Below are 18,508 nucleotides of genomic sequence, written 5' to 3'. Positions count from 1 at the left end.
CAAAAACACAGTTTTTTTTTTTTTTTTTCAGTGTATAAGTAAATTTAGAAAACATGGAAGGAAAAAGAAGCTCCCTTTGGCATGATGTACCATTGAAATCCATATGGTTCAATCTTCTCGGCACTTTACTTTAAAGTTATAATGTTAAACTCTTACGACTGAGCTGACACCTCAAGTGTCTTCTTCATACCATAACATACATGAAAATGAAGAAACAAAAATTATATTATGATAAAGTTTCTTATTCTCAACAATAAGCAAACAAAATTTAGTAACCCAACTCATAATGATTGAGGTCTATTTAAAAAATTCTGAAACTACTCTAAAATAGAGAGATTGCAATAGGCATTGTTATGTACACAACCCAAATGCTAATAATAATAATAACTAACATGACCACCAAAAGAATAAAAATTATTGCATTGGCTTTTTGATGACTTAATTGGTGTAATATATAGAAAACTAGAAAATTGTTAATATGATTTAATAACTGGACCCTTGTAAAGCCCTCTCCTTATTGCAAACTCATCAGAAGGTTGAAATTCTTCCAACCAGGCCACATCAGAAAAAGTAACTCCATCCAACTCAAGACTACCTGCAATTCAATTGATGAATGTTCACAATAATAATAATAAGAGACCATGTTTGGATAAACAATTTAAATAAGTGCTTATAGCATAAGCGCTTATCATAAAAGTGCTTATGAAAAAACCATTTTTTATAACAGAAGATAAAATGAAGTTAAATTATTTTCATATAAGGCACTGTTAGGATAAAGAACTTAGGGTCCGTTTGGCCTGACTTTTTTAGCTCTTTTTTAGAGCTTATGCAAACAGCTTATACAATTTTTATATATTATTATAAGTTTGTCAAGGTAGTTTATGATAAAATAGCTTATAAAATTACAATTTTCACTAGTGTGAACTTATAAAATAGCATAAAACTTAATTTATATTGCATAAGCTGTTTGCATAAACTCTAAAAAAAGCTGGGCCAAACGAGCCCTTAGTTAAGTGCTTATGGTTAAGCGTTTATCATATAAGCTACATGTTTTCATAAGCTATATTGGAGAGATTATGCAAATAAACTGAAAACAACTTATGGACATCTAATAAGTTGTTTTCTCCTTTAAAAAAAATTGTTTTCATAAGCTCTCCAAAACAGTCTCACAAGTGCTAATTTCAGTAGATAAGTTCATATAAGCAAGCTAAGCAGGCCCTAAATTGTTTTCGTAAGTTATCCTGGAGAGCTAATGGAAATAAGCTGAAAACATCTTATGGATATTTCATATAAGCTGTTTCATTAATCTCTCTCAAACAGTCTCACAAGTACTTATGTCATTAGATAAACTCAAACAAGTCAATCCAAACAGACCCTTAATATGATTTACAAGTGAAACCATCAAAATGTTTTGCAAAAGATAAAAATTATTTTACCTGGAAGATCATTCCTTTGCGATTGCTGGAAGTATGTGCAGTGTCTATCATGTTCAGAAGAATAAGGTGGAGACAATATGTCAAAGATTGCACACGGAGTTATGGCCTTAAAACAATGTATGTTTCCTCCAACGGTAGGATAAAGAACTGTGGTTGAAGTTGGTGCTGTCATATCTTTATCTTTCACAAGCTTTGCAGCTCTAGCTGTCAACAACAAATTGGTGTAAGGCCAATAAGAGAGATAAGAAGATGAACAAGGACAAAAATAAGACGGTATACAACATTTATTATAAGGATATTAAACTTCAAATAAATACAAAAGTTTGATAACTAGGCGACCCATTTTAGCCTCATTAAATAGGTTTTTACCCACATTATAAATTTGCTTAGTAAGGAACAAAGTAATGCTACAATACATAGATTATGCCTCAATATCATAGGTGATTGAATTTGAGTCTACGTATACTTTGGGATTTGGATCTTCTCATGCGAGAATTTCACATGAAGGTTAAGTGAGAGATCTCACCATTAGACGAGTTGGGTACTCCACTTAGAGGGAAAAGGCAGTCTTAGAAATTTTATGTAAACTGAACTCTCGGTTGTAAGGGATTATCTCTTGAAAGGTTATGACTCAGAATAATAACAGCTCATATTTCTTTAGCTCTTGCTGCGCCGATTCCTTGTTTTCATCAGAGTTATGGTGGCTTCTGTCTAGTTCTTGAAGAAAGTAGCTAGTGATCACATCGCCTAACTCGCTCATTCATTAGAGCATTGCAATAACCGATAGCAGCATGAAGCAGTTACTATCAAGATGAATGCATAAGGGCAAGATTGGGATGATAATGGCAAGGATTATCTCACAAAGATGCACGATTGAAAAACCCCTACTGAGCACCAACAACCAGTTCTTGACTGTGTCAAAGGTCGAGAGTAGAATGGTGGATCAGAAGATTTTTGGCGATGGGCAAAAGGGTGGAATTCCTGCGTTTGAGGGGGTTGATGCATTGCGGTTGATAGCAAGAGCTTAGAAGTTATTTGAAGTGCAACAAGAGGTCCAGATGGAAGTTTGGAAGAGGAAAACCGTGAACAAATATTGGCAAAATTTAAGGCAATGTTACGAGCTGTTTGCAACTCTCTTGCGGTCATCCACCATGGAAGAGTGCAGACTTAAAATCTTGGTGCCTCAAGGGGATGGAATCAAATAAGATTGACTACTTGGATATTTCCTAGGGGTCTGAAACCAGAGGTTAAATGTAGTATTTGCATGCATGATCCAAAGGATGTTAACATGTACATTGGCATGGCTAATGATACTGAAATATATATTTGTAGTTTTGCTGGCAGAGGCCTGGTGGCAACGACATAAGGTAGGTAATCGGTGGCACCCTCTTCTTTAACCAAAAATCAGTCACAGGGGGCAGTGAGAAGAATGGATAGGGTACTAGCAAGACTGCTTCTACGGCAAGTACGAGTGCAAGGTTCGGTTCAGGTAGGAAAACGCCCACAATGGGAATCCCCAATTAGAACCCTTCATGGTTCAGTTCAGGTAGGAAAACTGAACTGTTAATGGTTCACCCCAAACCAAACTGAAATTAAGGTTCGGTGCACCGATTCTGTGTTTCTGAACCGAACTGTTTCAAATTGCCATTATTAACTGATAATAAGAATGTTAAAAAAGGCAAAAACCAAATCGAATATTATGACTGCTAAAAAAACCCAAAAAACGAAACCATGAAACTGAACAGACGTAAGGTGGATCTTCAAGGCGTAGGTATTCTTAGGATTTATCATCTAGGTAGAATAAGGATAAGTGTTGGTTGGTTAGTTGATATTGTTGTAATAAACAGTGGTAGCCATAGAGGGAAAATTGATCTTTCAGTTGTAAGGGATTTGCCCTCATAAGGTTGTAAGATATACCATGTTACTCAAAATAATAACAAATCTCTAACACCTATTTATACGAATAACTATTTCAGGTGCTAGTATAATACTCCTAGTCCAAGAACTGTAAGACTGCAATCCTTAAAAGAGCAAGATTCCTACTATATATAATAAAAATGCTAATATAGTCTAATAAAAAATTTACGGTTTTTATGGCATTATTAGGAACTTAAACGTAACCATGATAGAAATGAAGTCTTCTAAGATACAATGTGGAATCCAAAAGTTCTTGGTCAAATTCAAATATCCCATTAAAGGGCCTGCCTATACGTAAATTGGTAAGGTTGATCAATATAATCCAAATAGCCAGAATAAAGAAAGAAGAATTGGATTAACCATAATTTCTAACTGAAAATGATTCTCAATGCCCTTCCCTTACATTGACCTCTCCCTATATCCACCTCAGTTGTTGGGCTTAGGCCCAAACTGGGTAATCTAACAGATCCATGTTACTGACCCCGCCTAGCAGAAAAAACTTTTGTTGTTGTACACTTTTAAGCGAAAACAATAACTTAGTGCTTGTGGTTTGAACATGGAAAGCAATCAAAATTCTCCAATCCATGATATCTACCATGACGATAACAGTATATATGGAATAATCAAGTTCAGATAGTGGGGAATCAAGGAATCATTATTAAGAAGCTGTTGATTTTATTGAGATAGGAGACAAAGTAAGCCATACAATGATACAATAGTCCGAACTCGGAACTTCTTGCATTGGGCCTAAGGTGGCCCTTTTTAGATCTGTTCTACTCAAGCCCCATCGAATAATCGGGATTAGTCCCATTTGGAGAAAGGGGGTGCTGAGCTGTATTTTACTTTTGATTTTTTATAATTAAAATGTAATTTCCTTAGCAGGTGTTTTTCGGGATTTTAGCAGGTTATGATACTTTGTAGGTAATTTAATGTGATTAAATAGAATTAAAATCATGATATGAGACATTTTGAATTAGGAAAGTTCTAGAAGAATGTTTACTTCTAAATTTCTAGAATTAAAATCATGAACATGGAAAATATAATTTGTTTCTCGTAACTTTTAATTTTCCCCTATTACTATTTACTAGTATACAAAGGATTTTCCTCACTTTATTGTAAATCCAAATTTTCTTCCAAATCCTCCTGGGAACCTATCCTACATTGAAGTGAATACGAGTAAATATTGAATTCCTTGGCCCCCCTAGCATATGGTAAAAACCTAGAGACCACGCCTCTTGATCGCAAAATTCAGGCACAGAAATAAATAAAGAGTAAGATAAACTCACTCCCACCCCTTGCACAGTTTAGTTATAAAAGAACTAAAGCATATGATAAAAACCTAAAAATCATGTTTGTGACATGTATGTTCCAATCTTTCATGTTTAGCTAATTAGCTTTAGCTTTTAAAAGAAGAAAAAACCTTTCTTTAAGGCTTTTACCAGAGAGGACTAGAGCAAGGATCCAACTATTAAATTTAACTTCCCTTATCATTAATTCTTCATTTTCGCAAGCATCCATTCAGTCGGTTAATTGAGATGCAGTGTTATCAATGGCAGATTATGGAGATCCGACATATAAACACAGTGTAGCCTATGACGGATATATTAAGTGTTTCCGCCAATGTCGGAAATTTGACAACACTGCTGAGGTCATGCACTACCACATCCGCAAAAAGTCAAATATCATCCGTTGACTTTTAAAAACGGATCCTTGATTTCCTTTTTAGTTGGACATTAGCACAAACTGTTTTAATGATTATAATAAAACAGCGCTTTCTTTTTCTTCTGACAGAACAATGATACGGCATGACAAACCACATTCAACACTTGATGCATTCCAATTCAGATACAGGAGACTAAAAATTGGATAAAGCATCATAAAAGTATGAGAAAACTATAAAGAACAAACCTTCAGTTGGATCAGTTGGGCCAGGGAAATCGATCCAGTCATAGGATTTAACATGCACTGTACCATATATGAGCTTGCTTAGGACCGTCATTCCAGGATGATTATGGAGAGGAATGACAGATGAGGGCGGCATGCAAAAAATTCCAATCTGAAAAAAAAGAGTTCAATTAATAATAAATTTTCAGTAGCTTTTATCAGCATGGTTCTAAATTGCAGTCGGCAATCGCAGTTGCAGTGGCAATATAAAGGATTTTGAGGTCTCTGCCACCGCAATTTTGACTGCATCGGCCGCATTTTCCCACTATATAAAAGGTTTCCGGCATAACCACAACTTAAAACCATGGTTTGCGGTATAAAAAATCAAATTTTATAAAAACTGCTGACACTGAATAAAATGATGTGGAGTTCTGAAAATTGATACTTACAGAGAAGCTGTCACATTCATGTAAATGTAAGTATTTGATCGGCGGCGGTTGATGGTTCCCATTGGATTCAGGCATTTGACCGTTCCAAGCGCGAACCACTTGTGCCTCCTGTTCAAGACCTACGTCTGATGGCTTCATTTTTTCTGGAACATTATGTTAAACGGTTATTGCAGAAATCTCGATTGAACATAAAAGATTGCTTAGAGGGTTCGATTGTCATACTGTGCATTAACATATTGATGATAAGCAAGAAAATTAAATTAATATCAAATGGAAATGTTGTAGATAGCAAATGGTTTGGTTTGTGACAGAACTTGCAATTCAATCTTAAAGTTTATTTCACCCACAAAAATAATAGAATTAGATTGTACAAAGTTCCGAGAGAAAATAGTGATTCATTCAATTCTTAAGAAGAATACAACCAAGCTTAATGACAAAACTACCATTACTAAGCTTGAAATTTAACCTTAATCCTGTAATTTATTCAACGAGACGAAACCCTAAAAACAAAAAAGAGGAGAGAAAAAGCATGAAGGCTTGGACAAAACCCTATCGCTTAAGACACATTAGTCTCAGTATGTACAACACCTCATGAAACAAACCTATCTGTTACGAAACAAACTAGATTGGACAAACATTTACCAAACGATACTTGGTGAATGAGATCACAAGAAATAAGTCTATTTGCATGTTAAACACGTGATTATCGAAATTAAATGTTTCACATACTCAGGAACACAAAACTACAGATTTAAAGAAAAAAAACATGCATATATAACTAAACGACAAAAAGAAATAAGGAAATCAATTAGTATACCTAACTTCTCGCAAACTTTTGAAATGGCTTCTTCTGACACAGGTCCATTGGGTGAAAAAGATGACTTGCATAGCCTATACAGTCTTTGTACATAATATGGCATCTTGTAATGGTTTGATAAACTTATCTACTCAGAACAATGCCCCAAATTCAGAACACCGATAACACCTTGTAAGCAGCTTATCGATTGCGATAGGGACTGGATATACAATTGGATAACAACAGTATTTTAGTCTCAGAATCAAACCAACGGTAATGAATCTGAATAGTTCCTGTTGTTCCCTCACAGCTAATTTCATTTATGGGCCTATTGAACAACAAAAAGAAGCGATAACAAAGCCAAAAAAGTAAATGAGTCTTACATCACACACTTATATATACACATCACAATTCACAACTCTATAATATCAAATCACTACTCCCTCTGGTCACTATTATAAGCAAAAACTTACCGAATAATATGGACTAGATATATCAGTTATTCAATGAATCTGAAAAGTAAATTTTTGCTTATAATAGTGACCGGAGGGAGTACATGATCTAAATATACACATGAACAAAACTCACAATTCATTCCAAAACACTAAGATTCAATTACATTTTTGCCCTATAGTTTCTCTAAACATACATCACAAAAACCAAAACAATAAAAAAAAGTCCCATTTTTCAGAAGCTTTTCAGAACTAAAAATGAAAGCCTTTCATTATATTTTCACATCCACTAAACAAAACAAACCCTACAAAATCTAATGTTAATATATATCTCAACAAAAACTCTCATTTTTCCCTCAGAAACAATACAAAGCATAGAATATAGTCAATATACTGTTAAAAAAGGAAAAGATTCACAAAACAACAAAAATCAAAAATTGAGACTGACCCAGTTAAATAATTGAGCTGAAAAATCATGCAAACATATAAAAATTTAAAATTGAACAAAAACAAGAAATGGGGTATGAGATTCCAAAGAAAAAACATCAAAAAATGAAGAAAAAGTTGAAAAAAATAGATGAAAGTGAAAAGAGAGAAAAACCGTACCTGTGAAACCCATGACTGAGAAGGAGAAGAAGGTTAGATGAAGATTGAAGTAAGTAAGGGATCGAAAGAAGGTAATAAAAACGATGAATAGAAAGAAAGAGTAGAAGAAGGTGAAAAACATTAAAGCTTATGGGACCATATAACATAGGAAAATCTTTTACACGTCATCATAATGTTTTTAATTTTTGTATTTATTTGTTAAGTAATTTAATTATTTAATTACTATTACCTTCTCTAATTTTTTTTTGTGATTTTATCACATTTTTATCTCAGAAGTTTTTTATTTTTAACTACAGCTGTATCTTAGCTTAACTTCACTTTTTCTCACTTTTTGATGTGTTGGTGTTGTTAGCTGTATCTTGCAAGTGCTTAAATTGCTTACTTCAAATAAATACTAAAATTGAATTAAATAAGTGATGATTATGTTATGTTTGATTCAACTTGCATAAGTTGAAACTTGAAAGTTGTTTAAATGCTTTTATGGATGTTATTAGTATTATTTTTCTTGTTTTTTCATTTATTTTAACGCGTTATTTCTTATTAGTCTTAATTTTTCGTGTGTAACATTAACACTAGAGTAAAAAGTTAAACTCATAACTTTGTTGGATTGTATAGGGTTCAACAACAACAAAAATTATTTACAAAATGCAACATTTGTTGTTGGGTGTAGATTCAACGATAGAGTAAAAAAGTAAACTCATAAGTTTGTTGTATGGTTCAACGACAAAAAATACATTTACCAAATACAACACATAAGATAGACAAATTCTATGGTGAAGAAGGAAATTATATGGATCATGGTGGACCGTTAGTGATAACCATTAGATCAAGTGTTCTACTAATTTGTATTGATAACCACTTGCAATGTCTAAAGCCACAGTCTGCCAACCCTATCTATGGAGAATTGTTGTCAATCAAGACTCGTAACTGCTATTCGCACTAAAAAACTGTCATCGAGATGGCATCAATGAACACCTACAATAATTCTATGACAATCACTCATCCGCCTCTAGGAGCAAATTAAACCACCATAATATTTCTCTCAACTAGGAGCCCACACACAATTTTCGGCACAATTCATTTGCATGTCTCACATTTTTCTCAACAATTTGAGTTTGAACCAACAATATTTCATGGTGGCTGAAAACTTGTGGTTTTTTATTTGTATTTTTTAATTTAAGTTTCGATTTAGGTTTCACTTCAAATATAACAATCCACCTTTCTTGCTCCACCATAGTTGAAATGTTTAGCCATGTCAAATTTGGTTTGCCTCTAGTTTTCCTTACAATGGAGGCATGTCTAAAGTTTGATGTGATTCATGTGAAACAAACTTTTGTTGATCAATGTCGCTTCGGTCACCACGACAACACCATTGATTTCAACATATGAGTTTGTATTGTGACATATAAGCTTGGGAAGGGAGAAAATAATGAAAGTTGCCTAATAATCAAACTTCTATATAACTCATTTAGTAAGCCTTATCATTGGCACATTGGCCATGTAATTGATGACAAACATGTGTGTTAATGTAGATTCAAGTTTTTCCATGCAAGAAAAACACTTAGTAAGTTTTGATGAATAAAACAAAGTGCAAAATGTCAAATTTTAACTTATACTAACAAAGACAACTATCAATAAAAATCTTACTAGAGATGATCTTGTAGACTCACATGCCTAGGTTTGTTTGTTCTAATATGTCTTAAGCTTTGGTATTTGGCTTGAGACCTGAGAGTGTGCTCCTCTTGAGGTATGAGGTTCGATTCTCTCTGGCGCCAATTTGGATGGGCTAATTTAGCTTCTTCAAAAAAAATATGTCTTAAGCTTTTGTATATTCTCTCTAACATGATAGGACGGAGATTACTAATATTTGAGTCCATCATATATCATATAACATATCATTGTTCACCGAGTCTCGATGTATTTTGAATAATGAAAGTTAACCTCAGAGTCAAATGACGCTCTTAGAATATGTTTGAAAGTTAATTTCGAGTTTTGTTCTAATTCAAAAACTTTAGAACATACATTAAAATATTTTTCACATTTTTGCTCATTTGAATTAATTCAAAAAATGTATCAATCAATTCAATGAAGTTTCAAAATTATATGTTATCTATGAATCTATTATATAAATCAATGAATTAATTCATTGATGAATAAATCAATTAGTCAATAGATTCATCACTGAAAACTGAAGCTCAAATTCATGCTTTTTGGAGAATCAGTTCATGTGCGACTAAATTATTTTTAATGGATTTTTATGTAGATTTTCAATTGGGCCTTAAGATTAATTGCATATTGGAGTGTGATACTTTGTGAGTGAGATTAGTGAGTGAAATATTTTCGGGTAAATCTATCTTGTTTTGATTAGATATTATTGTTCTTCAAATCAATCTGGTTCAACAATAAAAACTAAAATTAATATTGTCTAAAAAAAAACTGAAGCAATACCATCTTAATATCTTATATGCTATACACTCTTTCATCAAAATCATTCAGAAAGCTAAACCAACCTCTTATTGTTCTTCAATTAGTAAGTAATTTTATATATCAAACAGATAAATAGAAAATAGTTTAAAGTTTATGCATCGTCAATGTAAATTAATTTTACACTCATCCAAAATAAAAATCATCTAATTTCTTGTACCATATCAAAAAAGTGAGGCAAAGTGGTATGATGTGACTAAATACATGGTGGTTATTGATTGATGGTGAAATTATTTTATATTGTCGGTGTATATTCTTTTTCCTCAACAGAAAAACACAATTGAAGCTGAAAAACAAAAGACACATCAAAATATTTATTCGTAATTTTGATGCATTCGGATACAATCATAATCACATTCGAGATTTACTTTTGTCACCCTACCCATTTTTTGCTCGCCCTACGAATTTACCATAATACCCTCGTTTACTACTTAAGTAGCGGACACCGCCCAAAAACACCCTACATTTATAACGTCCTCTACTTAAGTACCCTACCCATTTTTTGCTCGCCCTACGAATTTACCATAATACCCTCGTTTACTACTTAAGTAGCAGACACCGCCCAAAAACACCCTACATTTATAACGTCCTCTACTTAAGTAGACGACATTTTTAGAATTTTTCATTTTTTTAACGTTCGATTCTTAAATAACGGAAGAGTAAAAAGGAAAAGACATAGGACACGTGAGTAACCTGTAAGGTGACAAAAGAAGATCTCATCACATAAGAAATGGGCCATTGACAACATGTCATTATTAGCCCAACAAAAAGCCCAAACACAAAAAGCTAACTTGCTCAAGAATCTCAACTATATCTTCATCTTCTTCTTCATCATTTTCTTCTAACAACAAAAACCCTATAACCGACTCAACGCAACCAAAAAAAACGCCATAACCAAATTCATACACAAAAATCTCAAACATGTCAGGAGTTGGACCTCTTTCACAAGACTGGGAACCCGTCGTTCTCCGCAAAAAAGCTCCCACCGCCGCTGCCAGAAAAGATGACAAAGCCGTCAACGCCGCTCGCCGTGCCGGAGCCGATATCGAAACCATGAAGAAACGTTGAGCTTTTTTTTTTTTTTTCCTTTTATTTCTTTAGTTGTTCATTTTCATAAATCCCTAACCCTAGGATGCAAAACTCGTATAAAAAAAATCATATGAAACTTTTTCGTTGTTTGATCTTTGTGATTTTGATCGAAGCGTTTAATTCTTTGATGCTCTGTTTATGATATTCTTGATTTTAATTTTGTATTGGTTCTATTTATTGAGGTGTTGATTCTTGATATTTCTGATTAGGGTTCATCTTGTTAAATAATGCGTGTTTTGTTGTTGATTTTGTTCATCTATTAATATGATGCGTTTAAATTTGATGTGATTATTGGATTCTCTAGATTCGGTTTGCAAGACATAGTTTTGAGATGATTTTTTGCAAGTGATTTTTTTCATTGATGGATCTTTTTTTGTTGTAGTATATAGTTGAATGTTTCTCGATTTTATGCAAGTGATTTTCTCGTTTATTTGCGTCTTTTGCTGATCAGAGTGCTGATTGTTTTGGATTGTTCGATACAGATAATGCTGCGACAAACAAAGCTGCCTCTAGCAGCACTTCATTGAACACTAAGAGGCTGGATGAAGATACAGAGAATTTAGCTCGTGAGTCTTCGGTTACTCTACTAGTATATTATTGCTTCTTTCGTTTATGTCTTGTTGTCGTCACAATATTGCAACTGTGCGGTTACTCTACATTTTTGTTTTTCATATGGTATTGTATACCTAATTTTGTGGTGTTTCCCTCTATGTTGGTTGAAGCATGTGAATTGAACTGGAAGTATAGCAATAGCATTATCACTATATAAGTTACTTATAAATGTATTACTACCTGGTGTTAACTTTTGGCATTTGGAAGTGTTTCTTTTTTGCATTAATCTTTTATTAGCCTGAGATTACTTTGCTAATTGTGTAATATCGTATGGAAGTTCATGGAATTGTTATTTGCAATCATTCCATAATTACTGAGAATATTCATATTCATTTTTTAGCTTTGGATTACATATGTACTTCTTTTTGTTGTTTGATTTCATATCTCAGATTTAAGTTATATTAGAGATATTTATGATAATTTAAGTTATGGACAGGAGAATGTGTGAATTTACTCTGTGTTCTAGTGTAGTTCAATCTCTCCTTTGATAATTGATAGACATAGTGTAGATCCAGAGTGTTGTCAAACGGTGGCAGGCGAAAACTCTGCCATATAAACACGACATTGGCAATTCTTAAATTGTCTCTGTCTGTCAAAAAATTTGCCCTGCAATTTAACAACGCTGATTCAGAACTCATGAAACTGTTTTTTATAATAGTAGGCCCCATCCTGGGCAAATATTTTTTATACCCTCTCTTGTTGCCTTAATATTCTGTTATAAATAGTGTGATCTTGCCAACAATTATAAAAATGCATCAGTGTACAATATGTTGATTGTGGTTTACTACTGCTTGATGAATGTCGAAACTCGAGATAGAATTGTCTAGTGATCAGCAATTCAAAGTTTTTAATTTTACAGAGGGGCTTTGTTTATTAGTCACACATTAGCACTGCTGTTATATATCAGTTTTAGGTTTCTTATACTAAAAGTACTATGCCCATTTTGTTTTTCCTGACTAGAATTTTTCATTGAACTTACAGAGGGGCTTTGTTTATTAGTCACACATTAGCACTGCTGTTATATACCAGTTTTAGGTTTCTTATACTAAAAGTACTAGGCCCATTTTGGTTGTCCTGACTAGAATTTTTCATTGAACATCAACTCCCTTTTTTATATATGAGTTGCACCTCTTTCTACTGTAATGCTTATACCTAGTAACTGGACTTGTGTGTGCAGATGATCGGGTCCCAACTGAACTCAAGAAAGCTATAATGCAAGCCCGGACAGACAAGAAACTTACTCAGGCGCAACTTGCTCAAGTATTGCTGCTGACTTCACCCACTGCATGTGTTTTATGTCTTAATTTGATTAATTGCAGTTGATATTAATAAGGAGCATGTTTGCTTGCAGATTATCAATGAGAAGCCTCAAGTGATCCAGGAGTATGAGTCAGGGAAAGCCATTCCAAATCAGCAGATAATCGGCAAGTTGGAGAGAGCTCTCGGTGCCAAACTGCGTGGGAAGAAATGAGGAAGCTAATCTGATGGCTGTGTATGTAGTTGGATCTATTTTACACTGTTGAATCTAATCTGACGGCTGTTATGTAGTTGGATTTATATATTTCACTGTCCTGGGTTGGTTGCTTTTGCATGTATGCCTGAAACTTTAACCTGTTTAAACTTAATGATGGAGTTTGGTAAATAAAGTTGTATGGTCAGCATAAACTTACTTTTGATATGCAAAATAGTGTTCATAAATAAATAAGTAAATGTTTGTGTCGGTATTTATAGTTGAACTTTTTTTTATAATCTTGAAAACTGGCACAATTAAATCTAATTTGAAATCACATGTAAATATATATTTTGATTTATGAAATAATCTGCAGAAGTATATAGTAGTTATTTTGGAATTATTCATATGGATTTGTTTTTTTTTTTGAAGCAGATTCATATGGATTTTGTTCTTTAGGCTTTTATTACATAATCTGCACCAGGTACTTGCGGCATTTAGTTTTTCTTTGAAAATAGAAGAAATGCAAAAAATAGAACTGGAACAAATGCATTATGCTTGCTTCACTTCCTGGGCATACATCTGCAAGTACCAATACTATTTTTTCCTCACGATCATGACAAATTCACAATTACCCTCTACGACATTTTAAAAATGAATTCACCTTGCAAAAGTAAGACCCTGGAGTATCATTTGAAAAGTAAGTTCTCAATTAGAGTTTTTGGATTGGACCAACCCTTTTGAAACCGAGAAAAAGAATATGCATAGACAAAATAATTTTATACTGTCATCCAATCACAACCATGTTTTCCGTCACGTTATTCTACTTAACCTCACTTTCTTGATACTAGTTCTTCTACCCGTGCGATGCACGGACGAATTTTGGAGGAGTTATATATTACAATAATTTTCTTAAAAAAATGACTATGAAGAAGAATAAAATATTTTTTAAGTAAATAATTATGTAAGTGTCAAAAAAATAAAGTAAATAATTATGTAAATATTTAAATATATATTGTATAAGACTTAAAATTTGACACATCAACAATTTTTTTACCACGCATCCTATGTTTCCATTTTTAGTGTTAATTTATTAAAAACTGACATGAAAAAATTGTTTATGTGTCAATTTTAAGTGGAAAACAGACAAAAAGAATGGATGGTATTTTATCTAAGTTTTCTCCTAAACATATTTAATATGTCTCTAATCTTTGGTCATTTTATTTTTTTGTTAGTTTTTTCCTAAAATTTGACTTTTTTTTGGGTACATGTTGCCTTATTTAATATGATGGGTCAATTTAAATAACTTTTATAAAAAAATAGAAGTATGAGTGGCTTATTTTTGTACCATTGTGAGTTGCATAAACATTATAGAGACCATTTGTTAGTAATATATGAAACTCAAAGTGGTATTACTATTGAAGATGTTCTAAAAGCAAACTCAAAACATAGCCGAAAAATTTCATCACCATTCTCTCTTAGGCTCTGTTTGGCAAAATTAACGGATGACTGATAAGCTAGCTAATAGCTTATAGCTTATGGTTGATGGCTCTTTTTAAAAAGATTATTACCAAACATGTTTTTAACTATAAGACATAAGCTATAAGCTGATTTTTTTGTCTTGTGAAATAGACTCTTGCCTTCCGTGTTCCCTCAACTGTCTCGCATTTTATTGTTAAACTTATACAATAAGTGGGAAAAAAATAAGAAAAGGAGTACTCCGAACATTGAAGAACTCAATAAATTGATTAAAACATGCCTAGAAATATGATAGCTTTATTAGGAGAAAAAAGTAAGTGAAATTCTAGAACATGAATAGTAATCTAAACACACTTCCATAACTTCATACATTAGTAATTTAATGTCAATAAACTCTAGTAGAATTTTTGGGATACTTAGTAGAAAGACAATAGATTAGACACCATCAAACTACACATTTGTTATTTGAACAACTTTTTTACATAATTTTGAGATAACTTTTTTTATTAATTGGATAAAAATAATAGAGAGATATAAAGAAAGAGAGAAAATAAGAATATAATGTAAGTATAAGAGAGAAAATTATCAAAAAATTGTCTAAAAAAGAAAAAGAAGAATACACGTCGCTGCAAGAATATCATGAATATTCCTTTAGAATTTCAAAGACATGATACCAACTAAAACTCAAATACTACGGTAAGTTTTGGTTATTATCGATCAAATTTGGCCCGTGCAACTATCAAAAGTAAGTAATAAACAATTTTTTATTTTCATAGAAATTAGATTTTAGTTATTATCGATCTAATTCAATATTCATGAAGAGGACTAATATGAAAAATAATCTATATACAGTATATACTACATATATATATATATATATATATATATATATATATATATATATATATATATATATATATAAGCAGCTACCAAACCACTTCAATTTTAATTCATATACCATTGAAATCCTGCATCATTCTACAAATACAAATCAGACCACAAAGTATAATATAAAGCTAATCTACGAATACATACATTGTTTCTCATCCCAATAATGTGAGTTTAATTAATTATTTTATACCGTCGGTGTAAAGTTATTTTACACATGCATCATCCAATAATGTGAGTTTAATTAATTATTTTACACCGTCGGTGTAAAGTTATTTTACACATGCATTAATTATTTTACAACGTCGGTGTAAAGTTATTTACACATGCATTAATTATTTTACATCGTCGGTGTAAAGTTATTTTACACATGCATCATCCAATAATTTGAGTTTAATTAATTATTTTACACATGCATCATCCAATAATGTGAGTTTAATTAATTATTTTACACCGTCGGTGTAAAGTTATTTTACACATGCATTAATTATTTTACACCGTCGGTGTAAAGTTATTTACACATGCATTAATTATTTTACACCGTCGGTGTAAAGTTATTTTACACATGCATTAATTATTTTACACCGTCGGTGTAAAGTTATTTTACACATGCACCATCCAATAATGTGAGTTTACACCGTCGGTGTAAAGTTATTTTACACATTCATTAATTATTTTACACCGTCGGTGTAAAGTTATTACACATGCATCATACAATAATGTGAGTTTAATTAATTATTTTACACCGTCGGTGTAAAGTTATTTTACACATGCATCATCCAATAATGTGAGTTTAATTAATTATTTTACACCGTCGGTGTAAAGTTATTTTACACATGCATCTTCCAATAATGCGAGTTTAATTATTGTGCACCGTCGATGTAAAATTATTTTACACATGCATAATGCGAGTTTAATTAATTATTTTACACCGTCGGTGTAAAGTTATTTTACACATACATCCAATAATGTGAGTTTAATTAATTATTTTACACCGTCGGTACACATGAACTTTATCTTCAAATACAATAAAATAGATGTACAAAAAAGAACCACACTCAAAACAAAAATGTATAATACAATTAAATATTTATCATAGTGCATAAATGAAAATGATGCATCAACATACCAATTACCATTATCTAAGCATCAACATACCAATTACCATTATAAATTGCTTGCACCATTTCCATCTCAAAATACAGTAACATTGGTTATGCGTATAGACTTGTTATACCAGACAACATGAATGAAAGAAAAAGAAATTTGAAGAATAAAAATAGAGAGAAGAAATTCATGTGAAAGAGATAAAAGAGACATAGCGCTATCAAAAAAGAAAGACCCCCAAAAAATTCAACCCATCCATAAAGAATTCTTTCAAAAATAAATAGTGGATTCTAATAGCGAATAAAATTTCAACTTGCTACACATGTATATGATAATGTAAAAAATGTCCAAAAAAAATCCCATGTATGATGATGATGTAGAACAAAAATGGAGGAAAAAAAGCAGAGTTGTTTGTTTGCAAAATGGAGGAGAGGGAAGAAAAGGGTTCTCAAGAAGAAGAAACGTCACAATTTATGATGAAATATAATTACAAAGTAATAATAATGTAGTATCTTGGGAAGAGAGGAAGTTTTTTTACGATGAAGGTGAATGGAAACTGAATAGTAGTTATTATTTTGACAGAGTAGTTATTATTATTATTATTATTATTATTATTATACTATTAATTAGTGAAAATTGAGAATATCAAGGATGTGTGAAGGGAATTTGGGCGGGATATGTTGAAAATGTTTAGGCGCTAATTGTTGTTAGCACTGTATTCTATTTTAATATACAAAGGATGACAATGAAAGTTGAAGCATTCTTATTGGTTGAGTGTGTAAAGTTTTTTTTTTTTACTCTGTCAGCTTATGTCCATTAAATTCTTGTTTTTTTTTTGAACAACCATTAAACTCTTGTTATTGGTAAACATTCTTCATATTTAGCCACAAATTTCTTGGTTTAATCTGTCAGTTAATTAAACCAGATTAATATGCATAGAGCTCATAAAATCATGTTGCACTACTTTAGGCAACATATTTTGGCACTGTTTGAAAAATAAAAATAAAAATAAAAGTGTGATGGTTTCAAAAGTATATACAAAATTGTCACACTTTGAATTTCCTTATATATTGCCTTTACACCATGTGGGGGGAGTTGGAAGGAGGGAGGTGGATGGAGATGTATGAAAGAAGGCTCATACGACGGTGGTGCTTGGTTGATATCCTTGCCTTCAACACCAATGCTGGTTGTATTATTGGAAATACTCCAAACTCAAGTTAGTATGTAGTAAAGCATGCCTTGAAAGATATGAGAATTGGCTTTCACATTAATATGCATGAGAATTATATAGCTTAAAAGATGTGATATTAGACTTAGGTGACTTCAAGGAAATTAGATCATCTATTTCGGTTTCCTTTATATCTCTCTCTTAATCTCACTCTCTCTCATGATTATTTTTAAATTTTTTATTGAAGAGATAAATTGAAATCAAAACAGAGATAAAGAGAAAGGAGAGAGATGTAGAGGAGAGAGATGTAGAGGAAAGTAAAGAAGATGATCCAAATCCGACCTCAAGTCACACTAGAACACTGACCGACAAATTTGATAATATTTTTTTGTTGGGTTAACCAAATTACCTGCACGTGCAAATACGAAAATAATAGTAACTATGATTTATTTAAAAAATTATCTCTTTCGATATATGTTTTTGGTTATTGGCTATTGATTTTGGGATAATAAATAAACGGAAAAAGAACATAATAAATATTGCGAAGATATTATAATTTTTTTTTTGCAAAGATTTACCCAAATATATATATATATATATATTTTTTGGAAAGAGACTTTTATTTGGAAAATTATAATTAATTTGAGGGGCAAGATGCAAATAAAAACATTACTATCATCATCATTTTTTT

General features: G+C 32.0%; 2 protein-coding genes across 3 annotated transcripts; one reads left to right on the top strand and one right to left on the bottom strand.

The window, feature by feature from the left end:
- Positions 1–207: 207 nt before the first annotated feature.
- Positions 208–7,703, bottom strand: LOC123899475 (plant cysteine oxidase 4-like). Of its 2 annotated transcripts, none has more exons than XM_045950611.1 (6): positions 7,541–7,703; positions 6,504–6,702; positions 5,687–5,829; positions 5,262–5,409; positions 1,437–1,640; positions 208–595 (listed from the first exon to the last, which is right to left on the bottom strand). In XM_045950611.1, the coding sequence occupies exons 2-6, from the start codon at positions 6,604–6,606 to the stop codon at positions 474–476; spliced, it is 720 nt and encodes a 239-aa protein (XP_045806567.1). In that variant the 5' UTR covers positions 6,607–6,702; positions 7,541–7,703; the 3' UTR covers positions 208–473. The 2 variants fall into 2 exon arrangements, with proteins under 2 accessions (XP_045806567.1, XP_045806566.1); XM_045950610.1 differs by having other exon boundaries at positions 6,504–6,810; positions 7,541–7,669.
- A 3,147-nt stretch (positions 7,704–10,850) lies between these two features.
- On the top strand, positions 10,851–13,449 carry LOC123899179 (multiprotein-bridging factor 1a). Its single transcript, XM_045950253.1, has 4 exons — positions 10,851–11,087; positions 11,596–11,679; positions 12,903–12,985; positions 13,077–13,449. Exons 1-4 carry the CDS (start codon positions 10,946–10,948, stop codon positions 13,194–13,196), a joined length of 429 nt encoding a protein of 142 aa, XP_045806209.1. The 5' UTR covers positions 10,851–10,945; the 3' UTR covers positions 13,197–13,449.
- Positions 13,450–18,508: the final 5,059 nt, after the last annotated feature.

Source organism: Trifolium pratense, linkage group LG7 (assembly GCF_020283565.1).
Source record: "Trifolium pratense cultivar HEN17-A07 linkage group LG7, ARS_RC_1.1, whole genome shotgun sequence".
NCBI lineage: Eukaryota > Viridiplantae > Streptophyta > Magnoliopsida > Fabales > Fabaceae > Trifolium > Trifolium pratense.
Note: the sequence above shows the minus strand (reverse complement) of the source record. Positions and strands in the feature narration are given on the sequence as shown.